The sequence below is a fragment of the Rhinichthys klamathensis genome, unplaced genomic scaffold (genome assembly GCF_029890125.1).
Source record: "Rhinichthys klamathensis goyatoka isolate OS25496 unplaced genomic scaffold, OSU_Roscu_1.1 h1tg000105l_1, whole genome shotgun sequence".
NCBI lineage: Eukaryota > Metazoa > Chordata > Actinopteri > Cypriniformes > Leuciscidae > Rhinichthys > Rhinichthys klamathensis.
Genome location: NW_026606644.1, coordinates 1,885,258 through 1,910,680, shown reverse-complemented (window position 1 = coordinate 1,910,680; position 25,423 = coordinate 1,885,258). Strand labels below are relative to the sequence as shown.

The 25,423-nt window shown below is 39.4% G+C and overlaps 2 protein-coding genes across 2 annotated transcripts; one reads left to right on the top strand and one right to left on the bottom strand.

The window, feature by feature from the left end:
* Positions 1-675: 675 nt before the first annotated feature.
* On the top strand, positions 676-12,113 carry LOC130087250 (tripartite motif-containing protein 16-like protein). Its single transcript, XM_056253500.1, has 6 exons — positions 676-1,361; positions 2,898-2,993; positions 3,072-3,305; positions 10,898-11,045; positions 11,266-11,316; positions 11,575-12,113. Exons 1-6 carry the CDS (start codon positions 771-773, stop codon positions 12,105-12,107), a joined length of 1,653 nt encoding a protein of 550 aa, XP_056109475.1. The 5' UTR covers positions 676-770; the 3' UTR covers positions 12,108-12,113.
* A 586-nt stretch (positions 12,114-12,699) lies between these two features.
* fzd8b (frizzled class receptor 8b) lies at positions 12,700-14,911 on the bottom strand. The gene has a single exon (XM_056253497.1). It carries the CDS (start codon positions 14,697-14,699, stop codon positions 12,975-12,977), a length of 1,725 nt encoding a protein of 574 aa, XP_056109472.1. The 5' UTR covers positions 14,700-14,911; the 3' UTR covers positions 12,700-12,974.
* Positions 14,912-25,423: the final 10,512 nt, after the last annotated feature.

Here is a 25,423-nt window from a genome sequence, read left to right as displayed (position 1 = left end):
GACTATAACAAAAACGAATAAAGTTAACTTAGCCTTGTCTAATAAAAAATATCAACACATATGATGATACTGTTGTATTGTTGTTGTTTTTTTTTCAAGATAATGAGATAACCACAAAAAGTGTTTTTTGAGTGTGTGTGTGTGTGTGTTTCTTTTTTACCATACAGTAGTTAAATGGATCATCATTTAAACAATTTTGTTGTTTTAATGTACGATTTTATATTCGATTACAAAAATAGTGACATTTCCTAGACCTAGGCTATGTAAATACTGGCACAGGCATTAAAAACACTGCGTTTGAGCGCCATCTACTGTTCCTTTTTGGCTGTGTATTTTCACAAACTGGTGAGCTACTTTCAATTTCTCAAACGCAGAAGGTAATCAGATAGATAGAACGATTTGGTATCAGATAGATAGAAACCTAAGGACTTATTGTAAGCTATATAAAAATTATACATGCAGTGTAAAATTGGAAGTGAATATTTAAGTGGCCCAGCTGTTTGTGTATCTGCTGATTCTTGTATTGAATCAAGGTTGCTACATAAGTAGGCCTACCCTATATTTATACTAAGCTAATTGCAACGCAAGCGAATGATCTGAGAAAAACAGTCAGACTCCCATGTCCTTTATGATCAAAAGGTGATTCACGCCATACAAACACACCTCTTTTGCACACGTCTCGAGACAGGAAACACTGGTCAGTTGAGAGAAATTGAAACTTAAGTGTTGTTCAGCCGTTGTCTGGCTGTATCCTGTGTTCGTGCAGTGTAATGGCAGAAGCCAGTATTTCAGTGGCTGAAGAAGACCAGTTCAGCTGTTCAATCTGTCTGGATCCACTGAAGGATCCAGTGACGATCCCCTGCGGACACAGTTACTGTATGAGCTGCATTACAGACTGCTGGAATAAAGATGATCAGGAGGGAGTTTACAGCTGCCCTCAGTGCAGACAGACCTTCACTCCAAGACCTGCTTTAAACAAGAATGTGATGCTGGCTGAAATGGTGGAAACACTGAAGACAAAAGTCCAAACAGCTCGTCCTCCTCTCAGTTATGCTGGACCTGGAGATGTGGAGTGTGACGTCTGTACTGGAAGGAAACGCAAAGCTGTAAAGTCCTGTATGATGTGTCTGGAATCATACTGTCAAAGTCACTTTGAGTGTCATGAAGAATCTCGTTCAAGGAAACGACACAAAGTGACTGATGCCACTGGACGACTGCAGGAGATGATCTGCTCTAAACACGACAGACTGATGGAGGTTTACTGTCGTACTGACCAGCGATCTATTTGTTTGATGTGTGTGGTGGATGAACACAAAAATCACGATACTGTTTCAGCTAAACAAGAGAGAAAAGAGAAACAGGTATAAACTGAAATTGCATATAACTTGTGTCTGCTGTTAAGCTAAATCTAATAAATTTAATTTGTAATCATAAAATTGCGTTATATCGCCTAGGGCCTAGGCCTATTAGTATTGTTTATCATTGAAAATTATTATTAGCATCCAGACATGTTCACAAGTCCCTGCAAAGTCTCAAGTTTTTGTTCTATTTCAAGCAATAGTTATTTCAGCTAAATATATAATTAGCAGTGTATGAGGCTAAACCAATTTTGAAATTTTGCTAAACAAATATTAAAATCAATTAATTCTACAGAAGGTCTTGTTCATTTATTTAAAATTTATGAAGGCTATTACTTAAAATCGACATTACATCATTTGGAACGATAAGACAGTCACCACGAGAAAAATAAAAGTGGTATGTATTTTGAGCTATTTGACTTGCTGCTTGCTGTTGTTCTCAACCAATAGGTAGCCTACTAGCCTTTGTCTTACAGTGAGCGCCAGTGGTAACAAAACCCCCGTGTATAGACAAGCATTAAAGTAAACAACACAAAAAATAACATTCCCATTGTTAAGTCGATTAAATAACACACCCCGACTCAACAAACCGATCTGCATATGGAAGTGTCCGTCCATTAGGTTACACGCACAGCTTTTACTGGCCTACGTCTGTTACACTCACCCCACTAAACCTCACTCCCACCCTGGTCACGGCACCAAAAGTAACCACTACTCACACCGCTCCAAGCAGGATTCAAACTGGGGTCTCCGACAGGCATGCTAACTGCAGCTCTTTCTGGCCTTCTACTGTTACACAGATGGTAAACTTGGATATTCTGTGCATAGCCTATGGTAGCAAATACATTTAAAAAAAAAACATGAAAAGGTATAACAAAATTAAAAAAAATTAAAAGGACATTGAAACGTGTAGCCTACTTCCTGAAAATCGACAGCAAGTCTCTGACAGATGTGCAACCACAGCTTCTCTTTTAAGTAATTGATTGTTTTTCAAATTAAATGACATGAAGATTATCACATGTTAAGACCGTTAGCCTAAGACTTGACTATACTGTTATTGCCATTGTTCATTTATAACAGCACTTTTACAATGGGTGATTAACACACACACACACACACACACACACACACACACACACACACACACACACACACACACACACACACACACACACACACACACACCTAATGCTGGCTTTTAAATTGTGGTGTTTCATGCGACAAGACCAGAGAACGAAATCGTGAATCAAGTCGCAGACTCGAGTTTCCATCTCTGTTTGTAGCCATAGTATAGTATTTTATTAGAACTTTAGCTCTGGCTCTGGGTCATTTGCCGTGTGTTTATTTTTCTTTCTTTTTGTGAAGTCTTTATCAGAACAATGGAAAGGTGAACAAATGTAATTGTTTCATACAAATATTTAATGATACAGATAAATTCCAGTAAAAAAATATCTAGATGTAGTACATAAAATCTTTAAAGCCTTATTGAGAGAAAACTGAAGTTTTCTAATGTTTACAATTATTTGTTCATCCTCACAGAAACGGGTTGAAGAGACAGTAATAATATTACAGAAGAGAATTCAGGAGAGGCAAACGAAGCTCCAGGAGCTCAGAGAGTCTGTGCAGACTCACAAGGTGAGTTTTGAAGAGGAGAAAAATAACTGTCAGATTGAACGGACTGATTCTAGTGGTTCTCTGTGTGTGTCCTTACAGCGCTCTGCACAGGCTGCAGTGGAGGACAGTGAGAGGATCTATACTGAACTGATCCGCTCCATTAAGAAAAGCCGATCTGAGGTGACACGGATGATCAGAGATCAGGAAAAGGATGCAGTGAGTCGAGCTGAAGGACTCTTGAAGCGACTGGAGCAGGACATTGTCGATCTGAGGAGGAGAGAAGCTGAGCTGAAGCAGCTTTCACACACAGATCATCACATCCATTTCCTTCAGGTTTAGAATGATTTTATTATTACGGCTTATTACAGCAGACTCTTTAATTGTCTTTTTATTTGAGTTGAATAATCACATTCATTTAATGAATCTGAGAACAACTGCCAGTCGTTCTGATCAGTGTGAATGTTGTCAAGATTGTATTAGATCAGGTATTCCCAAACTTTTCTGTCAGCTGAACCCCCGTAACTTAAATATTGACTTGAAGACTTACAATACAATACAATGAAATATTTATTTATAAAGCACATTTAAAAACAACCAAGGCTGACCAGACCTGTACAGAACAGAAAAAATAAATAAAAATGAAACAACCAATAAAGAAACACAAAACAACAGATAAACAATAATCGGACCTAAATCAAGGAGTATTAAAAGCCAAAGAAAATAAGATTTGAAGGTGAAAACAGAGGGAGCTAATCTAATGTAGAGAGGTAGACTGTTCCAAAGTTTTGGGCCTGCAGTCGCAAAAGCGTGATCGCCTCGTTTTTTAAGTCTAGATCTGTAATATTCAAGTTTGAATATCGATTTGTAATTCCCATATATGTTAGGGAGTTCCTGAATATATGCTCTAGGGGGCAGTGGGTGAAATATGTGTAAAGAAAAGCTAGGAGGTGAATAAAAGAGGAGACCCGCATGTGAAAATGATCTGAGACTCTGGTCGTTTTTTGACTAAATAATACATGGTGTCAGAGTGAATCGCGAAGATGGATGCTGTCGGAGTGCCTGCACCGCGAATGGATTGGGAGTCACAGAATCTTCCCGATGCATGGAGAAAGTTTAAACAGCACGTTGAACTGATGTTTTCGGGGCCGTTTCGCCGCAAGGAGGAGACGGAGAAATGCAGCTACCTGCTCTTATGGATTGGAGAGAAAGGACGGGATATCTATAACACATGGACTCTCACTGAGGATGAAGCTAAGTTGCTCAAAACTTACTACGACAAATTTGAAGCTTACGTAGTACCAAAGGCGAACCTAATTTTTGCCAGATACAAGTTTAATGAGAAAACGCAGTGCGCCACGGAAACATTTGATCAGTTCGTCACTGAACTCAGACTGCTCGTTAAAGATTGTGGCTACACTAATCCAGATGAGATGGTGAGAGACCGTGTCGTTTTCGGCATTTATTCCCCACATGTTCGGGAGAAATTACTCAATCAGGGTGCTGAACTAACATTAGAAAAAGCAATCGACACTGCCAGATCGCATGAGATTGCGCAGGCGCAGATGAAAAGTATGGCCACCGGCAGCATAAATGCAGAGCACGCGCAACAAGTGCACACTATAGGAAAGCATGCAAAAACGCGTCAGAGCTTTCAGAAAAACACAAAAAACAACAATGTGAACATAGAACGCCTCCAAATATGTGGATACTGCGGTAAAGAACACAAAAGGAGAGAGACATGCCCAGCAAAGGGAAAGCAGTGTGCGAAATGTGGAAAGTATAACCATTTTGCAAAGGTTTGCAAGTCAAAACCGAAATCTGTGCACTGTGTAAGTGAAAACAAACATGAAGATGCATACCCAGACGTGAGTAGTGAATTCTTTATTGACTGTGTCACAAATGCAAACACATTTACTTCATCAGAGCAAGCTTTTGCTGAGATTGAAATAAGAGAATACGGTTTGCCATTGAAATTCAAACTGGACACGGGTGCTCAGGTTAATGTAATACCTCAAAGAGACTTCAAAAAATTTGCACTAAAAACAAAGATGCAGCAAACTCACAAAAAGCTCACAGGATACGGTGGACAGCAATTGTCAGTTAAAGGCACCTGCCAGCTAGCCTGGCTCCGCCCTCCTACGCACTTCCGCTCAATTTTATTTTCCTTCAGTACTACGTCTGGGATTGTGCTGTAGACTTTGGTTTCCAGAAATAATTTTTTTACCGGTCCAATCAGCGAACAGAGGGAGTGGCTGAGAACGATGACGTTGATGTAGCGCGTCAGTTTGAGTTGGAGTTCAGTAATGGCAGCGGAGAAAGACGTGAGAAAATCTATTCGGTCCGTTGTTGCAAAACTGCCGAATATCCAGAAGTTAAAGCCCGAGCAAGATCAATGTTTGCTAAGTGTTGTTGGTGGCCATGATTCGGGAAAAGTTTAATTTTCCAGCTCACTCCGCTAGTGGTGAATGAGTTAGCTAAGGCGAACGATAGGATGCAAAGCCGATAGTTGTTGTCGTCTCCTCTTGTTGCACTAATGGAGGACCAAGTGAGGGAGGCAGAAAGGTTAGGAGTTGGTGCTGGGCAGCTCGGCGTGCACGATGATCACTGTAACGTTACAGCATTTGCGGCAGATCCGAAACGACCGCAGCGGCGTATTGTTAATGATTACACCCAGCTTCGACAGTTGATTGAATACATCACTGTCATTAGTGTCAAATATACATTTAGAATTTAGAATTGTTCCTTGAACTCTTAAATTCGATGAACAAAACATGCAGCTCTCGTTGACAGACATCTTATTCTAAACATAATCCTCTGATCATTCGGACTTGTTTTTTTTTATTGCTTAAAACAATACACAAGTAATAACAGAAAACATAATACAAAAACAAACAAAAAATAATAATAAAAACAAAACAAAAATAAAACAGTAGGGGGATAATATAAAATAAACATGAACAAGTTAAGAGAATTACATGACACTGAAAAAAAGGAAAATAATTACAAACAGATCATGTTTTTAAGGCTTTTTTTGTTCTCAGACAACTTAATTGAAAAGAGGTATTTTTAAAATTCTTTCACAAATATAAGAAAGAGAGGTTTAGCATTTAGATATTTAGATTTATGAATATGGAATTCGGACTTGTTCTTTCCAGCCGGTTTCGGCGCATGACATACGTCACGACCACACGTTAGCGATTGGCTATGGCAGATCCTGAGTGACGCTGGGCAGATCCAATAGTTTTGAACTTTAACAGAGAACCCGCCTACAAGGAAGTAAACGTTTCTCAATGGAGCGAGGCCAGACTCTCTGTACAAATGAAATGTACGAGAGTCTGGTAGAACCAGGCTACCTGCCAGCTACACTGCAAATATAAAGAGAATGCCATGCCACTAGACTTCTTCATTGTGGACACCCAGTCACCACCCGTGCTTGGATTAAAAGCATGTTTGGACTTAGACATGATTAAGCTGGTGCTGTCTGTATCCTCCCCAGAAAAAGAGTCTGAGTCGATTGTAGATGAATTTACTGATGTGTTTACAGGCATTGGTCTATTTCCTGGGGAAAGCAACATTCAGTTGGACCCAACAGCCACACCCGTCATTCACCCACCGAGGAGAGTTCCTTTCGCCCTGCGAGATCGGCTGAAAGAGGAGCTGGACTCCATGGAGGAGCAAAATATCATTGTGAAAGAGACAGAGCCGACAGATTGGGTAAATGCCCTGTGCGTGGTCGAAAAGCCCAAAACTGGTAAGCTGAGAGTCTGTCTGGATCCACGTGATCTTAATAAGGCTATAAAGCGACCACACTATCCTATGCCTACGCTAGATGACATCACACCAAAGCTGTCAGGAGCCCGTTACTTCAGTGTAATGGATGCTAGATCCGGCTACTGGGCAATCAAGCTTTCTGAACAAGCCTCGAAACTGACCACTTTCAATACGATATTCGGTAGATATCGATTTCTTCGCCTACCCTTCGGCATTGTCTCAGCCCAGGACATTTTTCAACAGAAAATAGATGAGATTTATGAAGGTCTGCCTGGGGTTGTGGCCATCGTGGATGATATCTTGGTCTACGGAAAAACAAAAGAAGAACATGATCATAATCTCAGGAGGATGCTGGAAAGGTCCAGAGAAAAAGGGGTACGCCTTAATCCTGAGAAAAGAACTGTGTGTGTCCCGGAAGTCAGCTACTTTGGCCACCGTCTTTCCAAAGATGGAATCAAACCGGACCCTCACAAGGTGGAAGCCGTAAAAGAGATGTCTCCACCTAAGAATCGTGCTGAACTAGAAACAATTCTGGGAATGGTCAATTATCTTTCAAAATTTGCACCAGATCTTTCAGACATAAATGCACCTCGGAGACAGCTACTGCGGCAGGATCATGAGTTCGTATGGGACAAGCAACATGACGCAGCGTTCCAAAGGATGAAAGACATCATTACCAGGGAACCAGGACCTGTGTTGTCATTTTTCGACACAAGCAAAGACCTCACACTGCAAGTGGATGCCTCCAAATATGGACTAGGTGCAGTGTTGCTGCAGGAAGGTAAACCACTTGCATATGCCTCAAAGTCACTCACGGACTCAGAGATAAGATACGCTCAAATAGAGAAAGAACTCCTGGCCATCCTCTGGGGTTGCAAAAGATTTCATCAATATGTCTATGGACGGCACATAACAGTGGAATCCGATCATAAACCCCTTGAATGGATCATCAGAAAGCCATTAGCTGCAGCACCACCAAGACTGCAAAGGATGATCTGGCAACTGCAAAAGTACAATTTCACCATCGTACACATTCCTGGGAAAAATATTCCAGTGGCCGACACGCTGTCAAGGAAATCGTTGCCCAGCGCCGATCACCGCCTTAGTGAGGAGATGGATGTGCAAGTGCATACCGTACTCAGCGCTCTCCCTGTCAGTGATGCGAAGCTCAGAAATATTCAAGAAAAAACTGAAGGAGATGTCCAAATGTCCACGCTAAAGAAAGTGATCAAAGAAGGATGGCCTGCTGAAAGAAAGCAATGCCCTACAGCCATTCTAGAATACTGGAATCATAGGGACGAGTTATCTGAGATGGGCGGCATGGTCTTCAAGGGAGAAAAGATTGTAATTCCCATGCAGCTGAGAGAAGAGATGCTTAAACGCATTCATGCAGGCCACATGGGAATCGAGAAATCCAAACAACGCGCTAGGGACATTCTTTTCTGGCCAGGCATGTCCAAACAGATCGCCTGCATGGTCGAACAGTGCTCCATTTGTCTTGAGCGTCGTATGTCAAATGCAAAAGAGCCTCTCATTTCCCATCCTATACCAAACCGGCCATGGCAGATTGTCAGTACGGATCTACTCACTTGGAATAGTGACGACTACATAGTGGTGGTAGATTACTATAGCCGATACTTTGATTTGGAAAAGCTCAAGAGCACCACAGCTGCTGCAGTGATCAGGAAACTGAAAAAAGTATTTGCAGCACATGGGATTCCTGAAAAGGTCATCTCAGACAATGGGCCTCAATTCAGCTCAAAAGAGTTTGAAAACTTTGCTCGAACATGGGACTTTGTGCATGTCACAAGTAGTCCGCATTACCCACAGAGCAATGGGCTCAGTGAGAAGGCAGTGCAGATTGCCAAATCACTAATGGATAAAGCAAAAGCGGACAAGAAAGACCCATATATCAGTCTGTTGGAGTACAGGAACACCCCAGTGGATGGTTTCAGATCACCTGCCCAACTACTGATGAGCAGAAGACTACGCTCCATTTTACCAACTACCAGCCAACAGTTGCAACCTGAAACTGTCAGTGGAAATGATGTTCATGCAAGGCGTGAGCAAAAGCAACAACATCAAGCAAAGTACTACAACAGGTCAGCAAAACCACTCACGCCACTAGGGGATGGGGACCACGTCCGAATTCAGGAGTCGGGTAAATGGAAGCCTGCTGTAGTCATTAAACCTGCTGACACCTACAGGTCTTATCATGTGAGTACTGCAGGAGGCCAAATTTTCCGCAGGAATCGTCGTCACCTTTTGCCAGATAGAGCACAGCCTACCACTGCCGAGCCTGGAATGTCTTCGAGCATTCAGCACACAGTGCCCATGGATCAACCTCAGCAGACAGACACAAAGAAAACTGACTCTGTTGCTCCACTTTACGTTACCAGATCCGGACGTGAAGTGAAACCAAGAGCCGTCCTTGATCTTTAACTGTGAAGGGTGTAGGCGGATCGCTGCCCTATATAAAAAATAATAATTTGTCATTATTGTTGATATAATTATGTTGTTTACTTTTCGTTCTTTATGTTGGTTGTTGCACTTATGTTATATAGTTGCACAGTTGACACATTGTGTTTATTGACATAGTATGCCAAGCTCTCAAAGAAAGGGGATGTAATATTCAAGTTTGAATATCGATTTGTAATTCCCATATATGTTAGGGAGTTCCTGAATATATGCTCTAGGGGGCAGTGGGTGAAATATGTGTAAAGAAAAGCTAGGAGGTGAATAAAAGAGGAGACCCGCATGTGAAAATGATCTGAGACTCTGGTCGTTTTTTGACTAAATAATACAAGATCTAGGCACAATGAGTAGACGGTGATCACTAGAGTTCTAGAGGGAGTTTACGGACAGAGTAGATCGGTCAGGTACTGAGGGGCCAATTTGTTGAGGGCTTTATAAACAACTACAATTTTAAAATCAATTCTAAATTGGACAGGTAGCCAGTGCAGGGTGGATAAAATAGGAGTGATCGATTTATACTTGCGGGTCCCAGTGAGGAGTCTAGCAGCTGCGTTTTGCACTAGCTGTAGACGGGAGAGGAAAGACTGAGAGATTACAATAGTCTAGACGAGTTGTTACAAAAGCATGATGAATCACTGTTTGGAAGTCACTCTGGGTTAAAAAAGATTTCACTTTAGAGAGTTGCCAAAGATAAAAAAAAAAGCCTGATTTTACAACAGTACTGATCCGTTTATTTATGAAAAATGGAAGCCAGAGGTAGCATGTAAAGGGTAAACAATACCGGCCCGAGGATTGATCCCTGTGGGACTCCACAGTTTAGAGGTACACTAGAGGAGGACTGATGACCAATACGAAAACTAAAACAACTGTTGGTCAGATAAGAACGAAACCACTGTAAGACTACGCCACGAAAGCCCACAGATATCTCCAGACGTCTCAACGGGACCTCATGGTCGACTAAATCAAATGCAGCACTCAGATCTAATAAAACTAAAGCCATGGATTTCCCAGAATCAGTTTCTATGACAATATAGCTTGAAACTCTTAAAAGGGCAAATTCAGTACTGTGTGAAGCTTTAAAACCAGATTGAAACGTTTCATGGAGAGAATTTACAGCCAAGTATGATTGTAATTGAGTCAGTGCAACTCTTTCAAGAATCTTTGAAATAGAAGGTAGATTAGAAATAGGATGGAAGTTAGAAAAAGAGGAAGGATCCAAATTTGTTTTAATAAGATATGGCCTCACCACAGCAACTTTAAGACTGTTAGGGAAGGAACCAATAGACAAGCATTTTGTTACAGGCCAGGACTAACTGTGTCCATAATTTGTCTCAGGTAAAAAGGTGGAATAATATCCTGAGGAAAGATAGTAGGTTTTAGGTGATCTACTTTCAATCAGTCCAGATCAATCAGCTCACTCAGACCAGATGGAAGAACATAATGGAACATCATGCATAGTATATACGGAGTTAGACAACTGAGATCTTAAGTTGGTGATCAGTTTAAAAACTTGAAGGTTTTAAGTTAATATTTCAATAATTTAAAAGCATAATCACATGTCCATCATCTCTGTGTCTGTTGATGGTCACATGACATGCAAGTAAGCAAATAAAATACTTAATCTTTACACTGTGTGATTCATATTTACCTGTATGTCTGTTGTCTTTTTCCATATGTAGAGATTCCAGTCTGTTTCCGTCCCTCCTGCATCTACAGACTGCACCACTGTCCCTTCTGTCTGGACTTATGATGATGCGAGAAGATCTGTATCTCTGTTAAGAAGTAAATTTGAGAATTTCTGCAAAGAGGAGATAGAAAAGTTATCTGGTAAAGTACAGACTCATCTCATAAAGCAGAGTACGACAAAATGTACAAATAAATATTGTGTAGATGTCAATAAAAAAAAATTAATAACAATAAATAGTTGTTAATAATAATTAATACATTATTGTTATTAAATAAATACATATTATGGATACTTTTATCAGCAGAAATCACACTTCAAATATCTGTTTGTTTCACTTTAAATATCTGTTTGTTTCTGTAGCGAAATACATAAAAATCACTGAACCCAGAACAAGGGAGGACTTCTTACACTGTAAGTGTTATAAATATTAATACAACTAAAACAAACACAGGCTAATATAAATACTTAAAGGTGAAGTGTTTAACTTTAATTTCTGTCAAAAAATTACAATTTACACTTTTTAACTAAACATCTAATCAAATCATTTTACTTGAAAAACTTGTGGAATACATCGGTGATCTTGTTTCTACATTTATATCTTTGATTGTTGTCTCACTTAATGCTTTGAAGGTATTTCAACAAATGCAATCTGTGTTTAATTTCCATCAGATTCCCATCAGTTTACTCTGGATTCTGAGTCAGTGCATAAACGCCTCTGTCTGTCTGAGGAAAACAGAATGGCTACTTGCGCTGCCACAATACAACTGTATCCTGATCATCCGGACAGATTTGATGTTTGGCCTCAGGTGTTGTGTAGAGAGAGTGTGTGTGGACGCTGTTACTGGGAGGTGGAGTGGAGTGGGGGTGCGGTGGGACTATCAGTTTCATATAAGAGCATCAGCAGGAAAGGACGGGGTGATGAGTGTAAATTTGGAGGTAACAATCAGTCCTGGAGATTATTTTGCTTTCGCTCTGGATACATATTTAGTCACAATAACAACAAGTCTGGACTCCCTGTAGTCTCCAGCTCCTCTAGAATAGGAGTGTATGTGGATCACAGTGCAGGAATTCTGTCCTTCTACAGCGTCTCTGACACAATGACTCTCATCCACAGAGTCCAGACCACATTCACTCAGCCGCTCTATCCGGGGTTTGGTGTAAATCAGAAATCATCAGTGAAACTGTGCCATCTAGAAGTATAGATAATATCAAAATCATATGGCAGTTAGTCTCTTATCAAGTCAGTTAATTGATTGTTGTGTACATATTAATTTGTAGTGTAAAAAAATAATGACAATAACATTATATCAGTACCTGCTGTATTATTTTGCAGTTTTATTTTAACATTAAATATCACAAGTAACTTAAAGTCTCCATTTCACTTTAGCTTTATGAAAGATTTTAAATCATTCTCATTATAGGCTAGCCTACTTTTTCAATAAGATAGATGACTTTTCTACATTAGACAATACATATTCAAAAACAATTATGAGTGGGGGTGGTGTGGGAATATCAGTGTCATATAAGAGCATCAGCAGGAAGGGACGGGGTGATGATCATTGGATGTAATGATCAGTCCTGGAGATTGTTCAGCTCTTGCTCCAAATACCTATATTCATCGCTTGAGTTCGCCTGCAACTTTGGAAGCAATTTTGTTCTTAAAAAAAGCGATGGAGTTTACACATTTAATAAAAAATGCTTTAGTAATATTCCACAGTGTTTTATTGTCAAAATAGTTTTCTGTCAAAGTAAATGATAAATAGACACAATCTCATAAATGTTAAACATCTATGCCGTTTTAGCAATAACATCTTAATATAAATACATAAGAAAAATATAAAAACCCGTATAACACTTTTAAAGGCACGTTTATAATAACCTGATACACAGGTTTAATAACTGGTTAGCTTTAGTTTAATTGAAGCGATATTCGTCATACTTTTTACTCCAGTCCAGTGGATATTTCTCACAGTAGCCTAGTGTTCAATTGTGACGGAAAGCAACAAGTCATTCAGTCAGTTTACAAAGTATTTTTGAGAAGTTCTCCATTTCCTATGTCGTAGTCATCATCACACTCGAGACAGGGGCATTTGTTTTGGAGGGCACAAAACCAAACTTGCTGTGCCGGATCTCCACGTCAGTCCCGTGCTCGCGTCACTGTAAACTGACCCGCTCGTGCCTTTACTACCCCAACTGCAGCAGCAGCGCGTGCACAGGACTCGCCAAGAGTCCACTGTTTTACCGGACCAGGTCCACGCGCCTGACGTGATCCCGACCACAAGGCACATGAAGTATTTGAGCATTAACACGGCGTAATCAGGTTTCCCGGCTTTTTTCTCCGACGAGCAGTTACACGCGTGCGCTCTTTCCCACGCTTCACGGTTGTGCTGTTCGTAAACGTAACAAGCCACAATCACCATGGCAACGACCGTATACAGCACTGTAAACACCCCGATACGGACCATCAATCTTTCGAGTTTGTCCGTTTTCGTTCCTCCTTGTTTAATGACGCTCCGTATCCGAAACATAGACACGAAGCCCGCGAATAAAAATATCGTTCCGATAAAAAGATAAATCACCAGTGGCGCGAGCACGAATCCTCTTAGGTTATCCAAGTTCTGGTTGCCCACGTAGCAGATTCCCGCAACCGAGTCTCCGTCCACCGAACTCAGCGCGAGCACGGCGATAGATTTCACGCTCGGAATGATCCAAGCGGCCAAGTGAAAATACAGCGAGAATCGCGCGATTGCTTCATTTCCCCACTTCATTCCTGCCGCGAGGAACCACGTAAACGTCAGAATCACCCACCAGATGGCGCTCGCCATCCCAAAGAAATAGATGAGTAGAAACACAAGCGTGCAAAGCGCGGGACCCCTAGTTTCATAGTGGATAAGGTCCACCTCATGATCCTGGTTGCACGCGACCCTTTCGTGCCCCGCGATGAGTCTGATGATGTATCCCACGGACACGAACATATAGCAGGCGGACAGGAAAATAATCGGGCGCTCGGGGTATTTAAACCTCTCAATGTCAATAAGGAAAGTGGCAACGGTGGCGAACGTTGACAGGAAACACAAAACTGACCAAATCCCGATCCAAAATGTGGCAAAGGTCCTTTCCTCCTGAGAAAGATATGGGCTGTGGCACGGCATGGCGCAATTGGGGATCTGGCCCGTCTTGACCCAGTTATACAAGGGATGGCGGTCATTGCTCACGGTCACCATAGGCGCGCGACAGTGACACTCCGGTTCACATGAAGAAGATCCAGGACTGCTTTTATTTTTCCGTTTGTATGGCTTCCCCGGGCGGCTAGTTGGTTTTGCAGCAGCAGGTGATGCTGTAGCATCAGTTCTGTTGTAGTCCATGCACAGAGTGTTTAAATCCCCCTGCGCGGGTAGAAGATCGCACCTCATACGGTCCGGCCACGGGAAACCGTATTGCCTCATCAGCGGCGCGCAACCCGCTTTCGCCCGTTCGCACACACTCCTGCACGGCGGCAAAGGCTTCTTATAGTCCTCAAGGCAAATGGGCGTGTACAGACTGCAAAGAAAGAAGCGCAGGTCGGGGGAACACTGGATCTCCACGAGGGGCCAGAACTGGTGCACCTCAAGTCCGGCTTCATCCTGGGTGTCGTGGTTGAATTGGTTCGGCATGTAGGTGTAGTTATAGCCGATCCCTCTACACAATGGCACAGATATCTCCTGACAGACCGGCTCACGAGCACACACGGAGTTCCACAGCAGGGCGCAGAGCGCGAGGGGAATCCAGAAGGTACCCTGCACAGGCGAATCCATCCTCGGTCACTTCTAGGATGTCTTCCTGTCTTCTAGGATGGGCTTGCATGTGCGCAATGGTCGTCTGGTTACTTAATTCTAATAATAAAATGATAGCCTATAACTCAACACTGTAGAATAACATGCTGTGTCTACAAGCTGACATCAAGTGCAATACAGTAGGCTACTACGTTTGTTTTGACTGTCAAATAGTGGAGCGCGTGTCTATTTATACAAAGGACAGCCCCTTTATCTCAGCGCCCAATCATAGGACACCAGGGGCGGGGCGTAATTGTAATGTAATCAAGCATCCCCTGAGAATCTTAAAGTTTTGAGTAAATGTTTGCGCTGCCGACGGTTTGTATGTCTTAAATTATTTTACCTGTGTTTACATCCCACCCTGTGTCTAAACACGGGGTTTGTAGTTGTAAACAAGTCTCGCGGCATGTTTAGGTTGTTCCTATAATCTCTCCAGAATGTGTAGCCTATCCTCTAGAAAATGTAAGTAGCCTATTCCATACATGAGCTCACATGTCTACATTAATAAGATTTAAAAGGAGACTAAAAAGCAAGCGCTGTACCAACGAGACAAAATAGACACATACTGAACAATAAAATGTAGTTATCCCAGTACAATAACAATGCCAGAATTCATGCTGTGAATTCGCTATACCCTGAAAATGTACACCTATGCCACTTTTTAAATTATTCTTTGTCATTGAATTTGAAAACAAAGTACCAACCCCCAACTTTTCCACTTTATCAAATTATTTTCGGAAAAGTTTGAAAACGATTGTTGAGGAAATCGGGAAAATTAATTAATTTAAAATGTAGGCTATAATGCACAGTGACAATGTTGAGTTAGGCCTACATGAGAAAAACTTAAATTTGGCATGGAGAAGATTGCCCCTAAACATTTATGGACATGTTGATCATATCAGTCCAAGTAATTGTTGAAATATAGAATGAGGTTGAGGAGTTCATATAGCTGACACAATCAAAAGTCATTGAAGAAAATGGTTAGTTTAGTTCTAAAAACAAAAAAACCTGTAGCAGCATTTGTTTGCATATGTGACTTGCAATGAAACATTTTAAGTGTGACTTGAGCGTCCAAACACGTTTTGGGGCCACCGAACGCATTCAGACACGCGCGACTCCTCCAGAGAAGTTGAATGCGCGCGCGTGGGGAGTGAGGGCTGTCGCGCGCTGCGAGTTCTTGTTCGCCCTAATTGTGTTGTTGATGTTCCGTTTAGTGGCTCAGCGGGTGCGCGCAGCGGGGGACAATTACTGTACATCCTGGGACAAGCTGGGTGGGACAGACTGCGCATACAAACACACCTCGTTCATTCAAGTCTGTTTAATGTAAGTCCAAAACAAATGTAGTAATTATTTATTGATAGAGGAGGCAAGGACTGGTTTACTAAATTACACTCTATTTTTTTTTTTCTTCCATGCAGTGAATATTTCTCAGGGTCAGTTTATTTTGAAAGTAAATTTTTGCAAAGACACAAAACTTAAATTTGGTAACAAAAAAGAGAGAAACAATTTTTACCATATAGTGCAGCAGGGATTACATAATTTTGTAGGCCAACACTGAAGTTGCACTGCAAATGACACTGTATTCAATTTCTCTCCCTCTAAAATGTCTGGGACCATTGTTAATTTAAGAAATGACAATTCCTTTATTCACTCATCCATGTGTTGTGTACATAATGTAATTTACAATGTGAGCGAGAACTATGTGTTGTGTAAACATGTAGCCATTGATTAGCTGAACAAACAACACAATCTTATGGTAATTCATTATTTTATATTTTGGCGAATTGGTAATATGTATGAATTCCTACAAGGTAAACGTGATTTCACCAAGTGCAACACGTTCCTGGATCAAAATCTTTGTTGATCCTGCAACCTTCCAATCATCAAATCAGATTTGAGGGACAAGTTTATAATTTATGTCAAGATTGGTCTTACTAACAGGGTTAGGTGCTTCTATATCAGTGTTATTAACCATAATAGGGTATATGGATAGGGTAGGGACAACATTTTCAGACATGAATGTTGTTCCAGGATCAACAAAAATGTTGATCCAAGAACATGTCTTACTTCACGGTGACTAGACCTTCATGCTTACTTTTTTTTTTTTTAATTGCTTTTTCATATGATTCACATCCTAAGAATTCATATGTTATCGCCAGCTCATACAATAGTTGCGTTCTCCTGTAAGATTGGGTTGGAATTGCTCAGAAAAATACAAGCTCCAGGGGCCATAAATTTCACACACACACAAACTTTGGCTCAATTCCACATTGAACAGCAGTGATCCACTGTTATGTTTGCTCCTGTCTGAGTCTTCCTACATCTTCTCTGTCCCTTTCCTGCTTTCACCTTTCTCAAATGCATTCACCAGATTCCTCACCATGGCAACAAGCCTACCCAGACGGCACCTGGCAGTCTAGTCTGAGACACACTCTTATGGGTTTTCCAAACAGACAAATGCAATACATTGACATCTCCATCCTAATATGAGGGAGATATGTGTGTACTATATACATAACTCATACTTTTATTTGTCCTTTGCAGCTTGTCAGCCCCAGTCCATCTATATAATTTTTTTTTTATAGGCAAGGATATTTCTCTGGATATGCTTAAAAAAATAAACTTTTGTGTTCCACTGAAGAAAGTTATACCAGAATGACATGAGGGTGAAGAAATAATGGCAGTGAACAGAAATCCCACTTCACCTTTAACCAGTGTTTGTGCTGTGTTATGTTTGTCTCAGATGGGACACTTATTTTACACCTGCAGAACTGGAACTGAATCCAGACTACTGAACTCTGTGAACCATGTGCTCAATCCATCCTCGACCCACGAAAGCATGAGGGTCCACTCATGAAAGTCTGAAAAGAAGCATGATCAGCCTGTAAACATTGCAGTTGTAGCCCTTTAAGTCAAAAGAGAAAATTAGAGGCTGTGTTTGGAATGGAATTCTAACTGCTTATTGAATACTTTTTTAATAGTATTGTATGCTACATTGTTTTTGCATTTTAATCCAGACACACACACACTGTGAAGAACATTGGGGTCCAAAAAACCCCATTGACTTTCATTGCATGCACAAAAGAAACCTCTGATATATTTACATATGTCTTCTTGTGTTCTTGAAAGAATATTTTGGTGAACTATCCTTTTAATATACATAATATCAACAATCACAATACCAACCGATTTTTATCACATAATTTAACATCCCTTGATTGACATTATTATATTAAATAAAAAGAGACGATAAAAATCACAGCTGAAATTGTGGTGCATTTCTCCCACTTAACACATTGGAAATGGATTGTCAAATCGAGCCCATTGTATCATGGGATGTATTTCACAAAATGTGTTCTGATTGTATACTGCATTTTTTTGGCCAATGTAGTTGGAGATCCAGAAATTCTATGCAGGAAATCTGCATGATGATGTAAACAGCATATTGCCGAAATATGGTAGAACGCTTTTCTGAACATATCCAACGACCAATGTGATTTTCATCTGAAGAAATCAGAGGTTATTAAATCTGTGATTAATAGGTACAGTATTCATCACACAAATGACAGCAATGTGAATAATTGCATGTCAGTTGTATAGTAGTAAAATGATAAATGAGCTTAGACATGTTCAAAACATATATGCACATATGCTAAATGAATAATGTAGTCTAAATCTAAAATAAAAATAATTTAATAATTTAAAATAAAAAATTTAAATACCTTATAAATAAATGTTGCATTCACAGTTAATCTCTGAATGAGACATTGAGTGTGTGTGTGTGTGTGTGTGTGTCTTTGCCATTAAGTCTCTTGTATACAGTCCTCCACTTCATGTATTGCTCTTGTTTTTCTTTTGTGTATCTAGTGTTCTTTCCTTCCTCTCAATGGCTTTTCTTTTTCTATGCGTTTGTCCTGCCCTCCCCCAACTCTCTCTCTCTCTGTCATTCTTACGTATGTTTAGTTTGTCTTCTTCCATTCATCTGTGGCTTAAGACCTCTGCTCTCAGACTCCTCCAGGCACTCACGTCTCTCCTCCCCCTCTATTCTGTTTCGCCCTTTTCCTCATCCTGCTTTACACCTTCTTCATTCACTCCTTCCCCTCTCCTCTTGTCCTGGTCTCAAAGGACATAATTAGGCAGCATATTCAGACAGACACATTTATGTCTCCACAATAGCCTTCTCTCCATCCCTCGCTCTCTTTCTAAAGCCTGTTAAATGGCATAGAAAAAGAATCTGTGCATGCGTCTGCTTAATTAGAGCAATAAACATTCACTTCATTATTAACTCTTCCCAAGAGAAGAGTTCTATCTATCTATCTATCTATCTATCTATCTATCTATCTATCTATCTATCTATCTATCTATCTATCTATCTATCTATCTATCTATCTATCTATCTATCTATCTATCTATCTATCTATCTATCTATCTATCTATCTATCTATCTTTTTTGCCATCTGGTTCCATGAAGAACATTTACATCCACTTTCTATTGCACAAAAATGTAGTGGGAAGATTAGCTTATTAAATATAGATTATTAAATAATTTATATATTATTGAAATGTTCTGCACGCTAATAGTTCTTTTAAAAACTGTTTACTGATAGTTTTTTGGGGAAACAAAAATGGTTAATCTATATAATAAACTTTTATAGTGTATTTTTTTGGGCAATAGTTCACAATAAATTGGATATTGTGCACTGGTCTTTAAAATATAAAAATATGCAGGTGAAGCTGATGCTTAATGTTTGGACGCATCTCGTCCTTCATCACAATGGTTGATCAATACAGTATTTTTTTTTTTTTTTTTTTTATAGTTTTACATTTAAGTCTTATACATTTTTGTTACATACTTTATGGAAATGGAAAGTGAATTACATTGTGGGTTATAATACCCAATACAGTTTGCATTTCAGCAAATGTAGTCGACCATCGACCTTGACCTGAAAGAGGGCTATTGATTGCTCTGGATGTGGACTCATGAGAAATCATTTAGATTGACTGATTGATCTTTTTTCCCCTTTTGATTTATGTCAGTATATAATTTGGACATGCAGCTGAGTCACTTCCCTAATAATAATAATAAAAAAAAAAAACAGTAAAAAACTGCTCTAAAACTGGGTGGTAGAACAAGCTATAGGGAAAATGTGTTGATGCTGTTAAGTCTTTTTGCATAAAATCATCTGTCAAATGCAAATGTTGGCAACTCTATGTCTTGGGCTTATTGATTTAAAACAAACAATCATTTCAGGGTTTAACAAGCATTGGGTTGTTTTTTGGCCCGCATGTCAATACTGGCACTCTCTGCCCTGCAGACCCACACATTAATAACATATGCTTTGTTTAAATATGTGTCTACTTTCTAGGCTGCTGTATGTGTCTTTACTCTTTGTCACCTAATATGTAATCAAACTCATCTTAGTCAGTTCGTTAATCTGAGAATGTGCTTTCAACCACTGCATGCCAACACAAATTCATTAGGAATTTAGGCCTATGTCTAATGAGATTGGGAATTACCAGTAAAGAGGAACATTTTGACTACATCAGGGTGTGTGTGTCCTCAGTTTAAGTTGAACAAGGTAATTTTATACTGTTTTGAGGAAAACTAAACATCAAAAGGTCAGTCAAAACAACCCTACCACACACTTATACACTCCTTTACTTACACACACACACACACACACACACACACACACACACACACACACACACACACACACACACACACACACACACATTTGCAATTTAAAAAACTTGTAAACATTGATTGAACATTAAACATTGTTTCTATCATCATTCATGCCATAGACTGTGGTTCATGCTCAACACAACAAGAGATCATTCTTAAAATAATTATAGTTTATTAAAGTTAGGATAATTAAAATAAACAATTAAATATAATCGAATTGTAAAACAAATGTAAACAAAATCCAGTCAAATTTCAACAAATGTAATGTCACTAACAAGACAGCCGCGTCGCTAGACTTTTATTTACTGCAGCACGATAGTAAAATAGAAATCTGGGAAGTAAAATTACAAAAATATTTGCATGATGAGGTATATTGACCAGACAACTTCCCCCTGGCGATATTTTAGCAATTATGTCGTGTATATGTTTTTTTTTTTGTCGATTGTTTATAATCAGGTGTCGGATTCGCGAATGACTCACTCTTTTGAATCGGTTCTTCTCATTGAATCTGTAAAACGTGCTAACAAACAAACGGCTAGATTCAGCATTGGCGGGGACAGCATGAGTCAGAAACGGGACACTTCAGAACACAGAAGGGAAAAGAATGAATCATAAAATAGATGTTTACCTACAGTCATCTCTGAAACAAAAACTCTACAAATATCTATTGTTTGCCAGGATTGAAGAAAGTCTTTAACCACGTGCAGCGACTCACTGAAGGTAAAAATGCACTTCTTAACAATCAAAAGCACTTAAAGTACCAAAACAACCTTTGTACCATAATATTACCATTCAATACCATCACCATACCTGCTTTTTTAAAAGGTTATTTTGAGAAATGTAAATTTTAGAGGTCAAATGTCGCTAAATTAATAAATGTAACCTAGTGGGGTATAACGTTAAAGGAACACTCCGACTTTTTGAAACTTTAGCCTATTCACCTTATCCCCCAGAGTTAGATAAGTCCATACATACCTTTTTCATCTCCGTGCGTGCTATAAGTCTGTTTGACGCACCCACCACTAGCCTAGCTTAGCACAAAGACTGGATGTAAATGGTTGCAGCTAGCATACTAATCCAAATAAGTGACAAAATAACGCAAACATTTTTCTATTTAAATGTTGTGATTTGTATAGTCACAGAGTGTACAAAAAACAAAGTCACATGAGACACAGACATATTTTAACCGTATAAATACTGGGAACTATATTCTCTAAAGGCGAAGCACTGCTACTTGGGCGGAGTGATAACCGCAGCACCTGAGACGAGCCGTGGTGAGGAGCAGAGAGCGCGTCTCAGGTGCTGCGGTTATCACTCCGCCCAAGTAGCAGTGCTTCGCCTTTAGAGAATATAGTTCCCAGTATTTATACGGTTAAAATATGTCTGTGTCTCATGTGACTTTGTTTTTTGTACACTCTGTGACTATACAAATCACAACATTTAAATAGAAAAATGTTTGCGTTATTTTGTCACTTATTTGGATTAGTATGCTAGCTGCAACCATTTACATCCAGTCTTTGTGCTAAGCTAGGCTAGTGGTGGGTGCGTCAAACAGACTTATAGCACGCACGGAGATGAAAAAGGTATGTATGGACTTTTCTAACTCTGGGGGATAAGGTGAATAGGCTAAAGTCCCAAAAAGTCGGAGTGTTCCTTTAACGTTACCCTTCTGCTAATGTGTAAAAAGCAAACGATACATTACTATATTTTCTGTTTGATGAGTCAACCTCGATAAGGTGAACGTTAGATACTGTAAATAATATTTTTAAATTACAGTTATGCAGAATGCATATCAGAAATTAATTAGTGAAATTAGTATATTACGGTTTGAAATTACACATCCAATCACTGATCAAACCTTAGGATCTACCTTCTTTACATTTTTAATGTCTTAATTATTATTATTTTTTATTATTGAATCACTTTTACAATTTTACATTTGACAATTTTTGTAAGCCTAAATGTCATGTAGGGCTAATTGATTAGTTATGAAATTAATTTGTAAACTTGACATGTCTTGAAGCCTGATGTTAAACACCAAACTATTTTAAACTATTTTAAGCTATTTTAAAGCTCAATCTAATTGAGAGACTACTGGGAAACTTAGCATTTCTTAAAAATTCAAATGTTACACTGCAGGACTGTTTAAAGGGTTAGTTCACCCAAAAATGATATATTTTAGCTCTTGTCTTGTAACTTGTCACCATTCCTCTAAAGGTTTTCCACATCATTGGTTTTTATATTAAAGGGTTAGTTTACCCAAAAATGAAAATTATGTCATTAATGACTCACCCTCGTGTCGTCCCAAACCCGTAAGACCTCCGTTCATCTTCGGAACACAGTTTAAGATATTTTAGATTTAGTCCGAGAGCTTTCTGTCCCTCCATTGAAAATGTATGTACGGTACTGTCCTTGTCCAGAAAGAAAATAAAGACATCATAAGTAGTCCATGTGCCACCAGTGGGTTAGTTAGAATGTTTTGAAGCATTGAAAATACATTTTGGTCCAAAAATAACAAAAACTACGACTTTATTCAGCATTGTATTGTCTTCCGGTTCTGTTGTGGATCCGCGTTCAGTGACGCTGATGACGTAAGATGCTGCTGACGTGTTATCTGGTGCGTCCAAGCTTCGTTTACAGTCTGAGGGAGACGCACGCTGTAAACAAAACAATCTTTGCAAACATGTTTAAGGATTTCGACACAGAGGAAGACTTGCATTTTTTTGCCCAGCCATATTTATTTGAACCCGAATATAGAAAACTCTCGGACTAAATCTTAAATATCTTAAACTGTGTTCCGAAGATGAACGGCGGTCTTACGGGCTTGGGACGACATGAGGGTGAGTCATTAATGACATAATTTTTGGGTGAACTAACCCTTTAATATAAAATTCAATGATGTGGAAAACCTTTAGAGGAATGGTGAGGAATGGTGACAAGTTACAAGACAAGAGCTAAAATATATCTTATACATTTATATATATTTTAAACTATCTTGACGTTGATTGAAAAAAATGTCCACTACCCAATTACACAAATTAAAAAAACATTAAAAAATACATTAGAATAATGAAATTAGCCTATCATGTCTGTTTGAGAGTTTGATTGAAAGAAGCTTTCAGGAGATGTACTACTCTGATTGGTCAAGTGAGTTGTGTATTCAAGACTCATTCCCCCTCTGTGTGGTCTGTGTTTGGGGGGCGAGGGTTGATTCACACTGCCCGACACTAATCTATGTCGTCAGGACTCTAAACACACATAATGAGATTCACCTCCCACTTAATGAGGGTGATAATCACTGTTTGACAAGCACCTCACACTAATTGAATGCAGATGTTTGTGTATTTGTAAAGCTGAATTGTGGTGGTAATTAGGACTAATGTGAACTAAAGAGACAGACAAGCTTTATCTAGCCCTTGTCTAACACAAACACACACATATATAAAAACCACTCAAGAGGATTGACTTGTTGAAAAAGGTTGCAGTGGAATGTTACTATGAAATACTTTTATTGATATTTCAGTTATTTGTTTTATAATGACAATACCAGCTTCTCATGTTTGGCCGAGCTACAGAATCAGATTTCAAGTCTACTAAATTACACTTATTTGTAGGGCTGCAACGATTAGTCGACGTTGTCGACAACGTCGACAATAAATATTTGTCGACAAATATCTTTGTTGTCGAGTAGTCGTTTGATCTCACGTGACCTAATGTAAGGGCCTGCAATCCCGAGATTTGACCGCTACGGCGCTGTAGCGCTAGAGTGTAGTGCAGCCCTTACAAATGCTATTGCGGTAGAAGAAAACACAGCGCGAATTATGACAGTGCAAACGAATCCGAACTAGCAAGGTTTAGGTTTGGGAAAGTTTCACAAAACTTCAAATCAAGAATGCTGTCGTGTTCAATACATGCAAGGCGGAACTTGCTTTTTACGGGAGCACAACATTCATGTTGGAGTGCAAGCAGAGCCGGATTAACGCAAAGGCAAACTAGGCACGTGCCTAGGGCCCGATTGGTGGGATGGGGCCCAGACAGAAGGACAAAAAAAAAAAAAAAAAAGTGAAAAAATTTCCTATCTACAATTTATTTCAATATTTATTAATTAACTAAAAATAGTGACGATGTTTATCTTAACCATAGACTGTTACATTACGTCACATTAACGCCAGCCCATCAGGTGCTGCGAAGCAAAAGCCTAGGCAGGCACGCAAAGAAGCACAGCTCTAATGCAGGTGTGTGAGTTGTCGTCGTCTATTTTGGAGTGATTGCAATGTATTCCAAATATAATCTTGTACTGTAGATCAGCGTCATTTCTGGAAAAAATCATTCACCGCTTTATTACGAGTTTAAAAGAGCGCGAGCGTGTTAACGTGCCCAGACTCGACGCTTTGAATTTGCGCGTACAATGAATAACATCGCGTCGGGAGCTGACTAAAAACGCTACAAAAGTGAAAGACAAGACGTTTGTATTCAAAGTTAAAAAGCCAACACGCTACAACATTTTAAATGTTTCAAATAAAGGATCTCATGGGTCTCTAAATTCGGCTGATGATTAGATTATACCCTGTCTGACATCAGCCTACTTTCGTCAATAATATCAGTTTAGAATGTTTTTTTCTAATCAGTAGCGATCGTGTCTTTCTCTTCCACTTGATTTGTGTATAGCATATTTAAGCTAGCAATGCAATGCATAATATCATATTTACTTATATTAATAATATGACAATATCTGCAGTCAGTATTGATTAAATGGGAGGGGAAATCCTGCCCATACCGCAGCTATGAAAAAAAAAATGATAAAAGCATACATCACTGAAGTGGTATTCTGGAACTGTGAATAAATTGAATAAAACAGCAAAATAACAATAACATCTTCATTAAACAAAAAAGAGATTACCTTAGATGAAGTTTGATTAATATGTACATACAGTAGCCTACGGGTAAAAAGTCTATTTTTAACTATTACTATAGTACTATTTTTAATGTTTTTGAAAGAAGTTTTTTATTATGCTCT